Raw genomic sequence first — 7333 nt, 5'->3', positions numbered from 1 at the left:
GACCACCTGGATGCTCCATTTCCCACCCCAAAAGGAGATCAAGGTTTGCTTCACCAAGCCCTCGGCTGAAAGACTTCTGACACAGACCAGCTTAGGCAGGTGGGTCAACTCCCCACAGGAAAAAGCCAGCCCCAAATACAAGGGAAAACAACCCAACCCCCCCCCCAAAAGCTTTCTGTATTGCATTACATCCATCAAGCTTTTCACCTGCTCTCTTCATTCAGGGCTTTCATCTCTCTGAGGCAAAATGTGGAGTTTTCTGCTCTGTGTCAGGAGAGGTGAATGTTAAAAAGTGAAATAAAAGGAACTTTTCTCCTTTTTCTCCTCTTAATACCTGTGGGTGGTTTTAAGGACTTTTGTAACTCTTTTTTGTGCTATATGACTATGGACAGGAGTTTTGTTTCTCAGCCAAGTGGTTTTAGTGGTACGGGAGTTTAGTTTGAAATGCAATTGGAAAACAAGAGGAGTGTGAGCATTTGTTTTAAAGCTTTGTTAAAATAAAAAGAAAAGAAAAGGTATTTCTTGTGCTACAACTTGGGGTGAAACTACAGGGTGTTTCAAAGAGGTGGACCCAATTTCCAAGCAGTGTAAATTGAAGTTGGGTCCGTCTTTTCAAACACCTCCTGGTTTCTGAAGGAAGCGAGGAAGAACATTAGAAAGAAAACAGCATTTGCCTCCCTGAAAACTTGTTTCAGCACAAATCATGGCAAAAACTGCACCATTTCCCATCCTCTCCGCTTTTTCCCTTGTAAAATTAATGCCTTTATGCCAATGTTATCACCGGGTGCAGCAGCGAGGGTCTTTCTGAGGATACTTCTGAGAAAACACCTCTTTGAAATTAATATCCACAGTGTAGCAAAATCATCAAAACTGTAGCATGGTAGGAAAAGTGATTAACTTTTTCTCTTCAATCCATCGAACTAATCTGCATTTATACAGCCCATGTAATGTCAGGGTTCTGGGATGTTGCTTATTATTTTTAGCCAAGTTCTGCAGAGATGCAAGGTACATAGCAAGGAGTCCAGAATGGGCTTCTGAAAAATTCAGCAATAAGACAAATTAATAGGAAATTTTTCCGTAAATTGAACCAAAGGGAATTAGACCACTAAAATCTGTAATAATGCAGTTGTAGCTGTAAATCTGTGCTGCCCGCAACCAGACGTTAGGGGTGGCTGCTTTACGGTGGTTTGGTTTTTATTGTTATAAATCACAATATTTGACTTTAGAGAGCTTTATTGTCAGCTCTTCCAGCCCTAAAACCAGGAGCAGTGAGTAAACAAGAGGTGCTAAACCTCCTCGCCCACCAAAATCTGCTTTAGCTCTGCACTTTGCTTAGAATAAGGGGTTTGTTTGGTTTTTTTTTAGATAAATAATTTCATTATAGAGGTGGGGAAAGCACATCTTGAGATGTCTTTTACTACAGGTGGTACTGGGTTGTGCGTCATGTGCTGAAATAATGTGTTTCTCCGTATCTTTGTGTATCAGAGCACGAGATCCAGATACACCAGCCAGTTCAAAGTCAAGGGCTTGGAGCAGCCTGGGTTTTCCAACTCTGATCTATATATGTTCAGCTTCCCTTTTTTTTTTTTGGAGGTTGCAAGTGTTAATTCTGAAATACAGAGCATCTGCGGGTGGGGAGATGAATACGGGGAGGACTGCGGTGATGTTGCCTATTTATTCCTTGGGGCATCCCAGTATTCCCACCCATCTTCCAGGTGCCTCTGCCCAGTATTGGGGGCACGGACGTCTTTTGCTTCTGCCTCCCTGTGACCACATTTACAGCTCAGGTTCTGTTTATCCACATTTCTGAGCTGCCTTTGGCACTAAATGAATATTTTACCTTCTCAGGCTGCCAAAGGCTTCACGTGGGTTCAGGTACTGAGGGCTGAACAACACATGAGGACAGGGAAGGTTGGTATCTCTCCATGGGTCATGTTGTCACGATGTTTTTTCCCCTAAGAGATGTTACTAAATACAATTTCTTGGTGCTTTCTTTCAGGAGCAAACCCTGAAAGTCTAAACGGGGCAGAAATGGGAAGAGATCCTGACTGCTGGCTGAGCTGTGGTAAGAGGAAAGGGGAAAGAGTAACCCATAAACCCACTGCTTTTGTGAAATCCACCCATGGGACTAATGATTCTGGAGATGTAGCTGTCCTGATGATGAAGAACATGGTACTAATAGTGACAAGAAATGGTACCTGGAGCTTTTTGGACCAAAATAATCCCTTTATTAAGGCATCTGAAGTGTCAAAGAGTGTTACCGCAGGGTCACCCTGATGCTGAAATGGATGGAGCTGGGTGAGATGATGCTGAGTGCCCTTGTGAGCAGGCAAGACTTGATATAACGTGTTTCTGAACCAGAAAGGTGTGTAATTGCTATTTCTGCACCAGGAGTGTATTTTTCATTGCCATCCAAGCTGCAAAAGCTGTGTTCGTGTATGGAGAAAGGAGAGAGTGCTGGGACTGGATGGAGAAAAATCCTCTTAGGCTTAATGATGGTATTTTATATCTACTAAGGATAAAATATGCCAGCCTTAAAGTCTGATTTGAACTTCATTAGTCACCACTGTTTTTATTTATAGCCCTTCATTGCCCTTTTTTTCTCCCTGTTTTGTTCTCCCCCTTTTTTTCTCTCTGTTTTTTTCTACCCCCTTTTTTATTCCCCCCTTTTATCTCCCTGTTTTTCCTCCCCCTTTTTCTCCCCATTTTCCCTTCCCCTTTTTCCTCCTTTTTTGTCTCCCCTTCCCCCCCGTTCTTCTCCCCCTTTTATCTCCTCCATTTTTACTCTTCCTCCCCCCATTTTGTCTCCCCCCATTTTGTCTCCCCCCATTTTGTCTCCCCCCATTTTGTCTCCCCCCATTTTGTCTCCCTGATCCCCCCCCTATTATTCTCTCCCTTTTTTTCTCCCCTTTTTTGACTCCTTTTTTCCTGTCCCTTTTTGTCCCTCCCTTTTTCCCCTCCCTCTTTTCCCTCCTTTCCCCCTTTTTTTCTGCCCCTTTTTTCTCCATCTTTTATCCCCTTTTTTCTCCCCCTTCTTGAGCTGCCTTTTTTTTACCCCTTTATTTCCTCCCTTTTTTTTCCTACTCTGTTTTTTCTCCCACTTTTTCCTCCCCATTTTTCTTTCCCCTTTTTTCTCCCCATTTTTCCTTCACTGTCTTTCCTCCCCCTTTTTTCCCCTCCCTCTTTTCCCCCCACCTTTCCTTCCCCTTTTTTTCTACCCCCTTTTTTTCCTCGCCCCTTTTCCCTCCCCCCGCCCCGTCCTCATTTGTAACCATTTCCCGCTACCTGGGGCTGTTTCCTCCCTCTTTCTGCATTTTCTGTAGCTGTGCCCTTGGTCCAGCATCAGCTGGTACTTGCACCTTCCCACCAGAGCTGCACTTTGGGTTCAGATTCCTGATCCCAAGTACCGGTGCCATCCCGAGGTCCCTAAATCAGCAGCGTTAACCCCAGAGCATCAAACGCTACCCAAGCAGGTTGTGGTTAAAAACAAGATGTGGCCCGCTGGAGCATCCCTGCAAACGGGACACGGTGGCCCTAGGGATGCGCTGCTTTGCTGGCAGGTTTGGATTTATGGTACAAAGCACTTTTGGGTTGTCCAGGGAAGATCCTGGCACAGTTATGCGCCGCAGGGACATGTGGGACAGAGCTGGGCTTGCTGACCACCACCCTATGCTGCATGACATCCTCTGCTCTCCCTTCACACAACCGCTTGCAAAGGGAGGACAGTACAGGGACATAAATGGGGTGGGGAAAAACGAAAACAAAAACAAACCAAAAAATGGCACATGCTTGCAGCTTTCCCTCCCCTAAGTTGTCTCAAAAGGCAGCAAACCCATAGGAACAGGCATACTAACAGAAAAATGTGTCTTTATTGTTCACGGAGCAAAAATTGTGCTGATGGAGCGGTGGTGACATTGTGCTGCCCTGCACCCCAACCCATGTGCCAAAAAACGGGGCAGGAGGGTTTTTCGCCGCCTTCGTCCTTTGCTTGGCCCCACATGGCACATGGGAATTCCTAAAAAGCTGAATAGTGATACCCAAATGGTCTTCCTATGGGATGCAGGATGAGCCACCCCGGTCCCCCCTCTCTCTTGCGGCATGTCCCCCCAGGATGCATCTCCTCTCTCGGGGGGCAGGGAGGAACAGGCAAGGATGCGCAGGCAGCTGGGGCTGATTTTAAAGATCGGTTTATTCTCGCGCAAACAGACGTAGATTTAAAAACCCAGTGTGTACAAAATCACAGTCACGGCTTGAGGAGCACAAGGCAGCACCCTCAGAAAAAAACAAATTAAAAAGTCATTAAAAGTCCCGGCGTTATGTACAGCATAAGTGCCAGCTCGAGTATTCACAACACAGTAACGTACTGCAATTAATTAGTCGTTTAAAAATAGTTCCCTTGAGAAACAACCTTCCGCTCCGGCGGGGCCGGAGTCCGCCCTGTCCGTGTGTCCGTCCGGCGCTGCTCAGAGCCGCTGGCAGGTGTGCAGGCGGGAGGTGTCGGCGGGGCCCTGCTCTCGCTGCAGCCGACACGCCAGCCCCTCGGCGCACTGGCACCGCTGGAAGATCTCCAGGCCGTGGGTGCCTTTCCGCCGGTGCCGGGTACACACCTGCCCTTCCCGCAGCACCGGTTTGCAGATTTTGGACCAGAAGTGACGGGCGCAGCAGAGTCCGGCCGCGCAGTCTGACGAGCGCAGGCAGAAGTCCCCTTCCTCACCTGTGTAGGGACAGCGTGGCACGTGCTCAGCCCCAATGCTCCCACGGGGGACAGTGGGGCAGGGTGGGCAGACTGGGCTGCTCCAAGGGGGACACTGGGGCTCTGGGGACACCCCAGACTGTCCCTAAGCAGGGCAGCAAGGCACTGTGGGCACCCCAGACTGTCCCCAAGGCAGACAGCAAAGCAGGATAAACATCCCAGACCATATCCACGGGGGACAGTGGGGCAGGGTGGGCGTCCCAGACTGTCCCTAAGGGGGACAAGCAGGGCAGGTTGGGTACCCCAGACTGTCCCCAAGGTGGACAGAGGGGCAGGGTGGGCAGCCCCACAGTGGACAGCAAAGCAGGGTAAGCAACCCAAACCATCCCCACGGGGGACAGTGGGGCAGGGTGGGCATCCCAGACTGTCCCCACAGGAGCCAGCAGGGGAAGGTAGACATCCCAGATTGTCCCCACGAGGGGGACAGGGGCACAGGGTGGGCATCCCAAACCATTCCCATGGGGGACAGGGCAGGGCAGGCAGCCCCACAGGTGGCAGCGTGGTCACAGCACTGGGGACCCCCTTACCTTTGGCAGTGGGGATCCAGGCGGGCGCAGGTGTCCGTCGGGGCAAAACCTCAGTGCCCATCTCATCCACCTCGGCAGCTCCATGGGGAGGCTCCGGGGAGGTGCAGAACCCTGCGGGAGGCAGCGGGAGGGATGTCAGACGTGGCTGGGACCTCGCCACCCCCTCCCACGGACACCCTCAGGGTGTCACCCCCCCGCTTTCCCCCAGTCCCCGTCGCCCCTCACCGTTGCTGCAGGTCGTGCCGGGGCAGCACATGGCGTCTCGCAGGCAGCGCTTGCGGCGTCTCCGGCAGGAGAGGCAGAGCGGGGCGCCCCCGCCGCGGGCCGCCCCCCCGCAAAACTCCTCGGGGCCGCAGTCCTCGTCCTCCGCGCAGGGGAACGGCTGGAGGGGGGACAGAGAGCAGACGGAGGGTCAGCGGGGCCGCAAAACCCCCATTCCCGATGTGTCTCCCCATCTCCGACGTGTCCCCCCCGTCAACCCCGTGGTGTTCCTCCCCCATCCCCGATGTGTCCCCCATCCCATCCCCGATGTGTGTCCCTCCCAATACCCGACGTGTGTCTCCCCCTCCCAATCCCCGGTGTATCCCCGCCCCTACCTGCCGGGTGGCGGCCGGCGGCGGCTTGTTGCTGCCGTCGAACGGGGCGGCGGGGGCGGCGCTGGCTTCTGCCGCTCCCCCCGGGGGGGGTCCCTTGATGGCGTTGGAGCTGAGGGCACTCCCGGCTGCCGCCGCCCGCCCCGCCGGGGCCGCGCAGCTCAGCGCCGCCAGCAGCGCCAGCAGCCCCCGCATCCTCGTCCCGTCCCCTCCCGGCCCCTCGTCCCCGCCGCTGTCTCGGTCGGCGCAGCAGCTCCCGCGGCCCCCGAGCAGCAGCTACCTGCGCCGCCCGCCACCGCCTTTATACACCCGGGGGCTGCCTCCTGCGCCCGCCCCCTCGGGGAGGAGGGCACGGCGGATGGGATTTCAAAGGGCCCCCGGCGCGGGGGGGGTTGTGTGTGTGTGCTGATGAGCCCCCTAAACCACCCCCCACCCCGCCCCGAGGGCTCCGTCATTGGCCGCCGGCCCGGGAGGGGCTTTCGCAACGGCGGGGGCAGACGCCCCCTCCCCGGCATCCCCCCCTCGCCCCTGTCCCGGCCAGATGCTCCGCACGCTCTGCCGCTGTCTCCAGCCCGACTAGGGAGGACGGGGAATGGGGGGGGCGAGGGGGTGCGGTCGCTTCATGCGCCCTCCCTCCCCGCCCCCCCGCCAGTGGCCGGGAGCCGCGATGGGGTGCAGAAAGCCCCCCCCCGCCCTGCCATAGCAGAGTCGGTGCTTTGGTCTCTTCTAAGTCTGCGTTTCCAGGCCCCCCCGCCAACTCCCCCGCGCCCTTCCTGGCGCCAGCGCAGCTTTGCGGGAAGGGAGGGGGCTGCTCCGAACCCCCCCCCCCGCCCCGTCCCGGGCTCTGTGTGTGTATGTGTGTCTGGTGGGGAGGGGTGCGGTGCACGGGGTGGGGGGGTGAGCCCCAGCCCGCACCCCCCCGGAGCGTCTCAGCCCCCCAAACCGACCCTGCCCGCGCACTCGGCCGATCCCAGCCCAGGGAGCGGGGGCACCATTGGTGGGGGGAGCCCTTTGATGCGGGGAGATCAAAGGGGTCGCCCCCCCCCATTTCGCCCCCCTCGGTCCCTGCACCGGCGCCCTCGGGGCGCCAAGACACACCAACCCCCCCACCCCGACCCGGGGCAGCGCGGCCGGCACCACCGCGCCCCCTGGCGGCCGCGCTGCGGCACCACCGCCCCCCCGCTCCGCCCCCGCCCCGGGAGTTTGGGCAAGTGCAGGAGCAAAAAATTAATTAGCTAATTAATTGTTTTCTTTCCTTTTAACGGCCCAATATTTTATTTTATATATTTTTATTTAATTAATTTTATTTTATTTTTACTATTAGTTTATTACTACATTTTATATTCTATGATGTTATTTTGTTTTTTAATTTTATATTTATTTTAATTTAATTTAATTTTATTTTATTTCATTATTTCATTATTTGTCTTAAGCAGCGAAAGCCCAAGCGCCACCGCACG

At 54.2% G+C, this 7333-nt stretch overlaps 1 protein-coding gene across 1 annotated transcript; it reads right to left on the bottom strand.

The window, feature by feature from the left end:
- Window positions 1–4171: 4171 nt before the first annotated feature.
- On the bottom strand, window positions 4172–6144 carry DKK1 (dickkopf WNT signaling pathway inhibitor 1). The gene is made up of 4 exons (XM_082052858.1): window positions 5877–6144; window positions 5506–5662; window positions 5281–5391; window positions 4172–4714 (listed from the first exon to the last, which is right to left on the bottom strand). Exons 1-4 carry the CDS (start codon window positions 6066–6068, stop codon window positions 4464–4466), a joined length of 711 nt encoding a protein of 236 aa, XP_081908984.1. The 5' UTR covers window positions 6069–6144; the 3' UTR covers window positions 4172–4463.
- Window positions 6145–7333: the final 1189 nt, after the last annotated feature.

This window comes from Streptopelia decaocto, assembly GCF_964273445.1.
Source record: "Streptopelia decaocto genome assembly, chromosome: 5".
Lineage (NCBI taxonomy): Eukaryota > Metazoa > Chordata > Aves > Columbiformes > Columbidae > Streptopelia > Streptopelia decaocto.
Note: the sequence above shows the minus strand (reverse complement) of the source record. Positions and strands in the feature narration are given on the sequence as shown.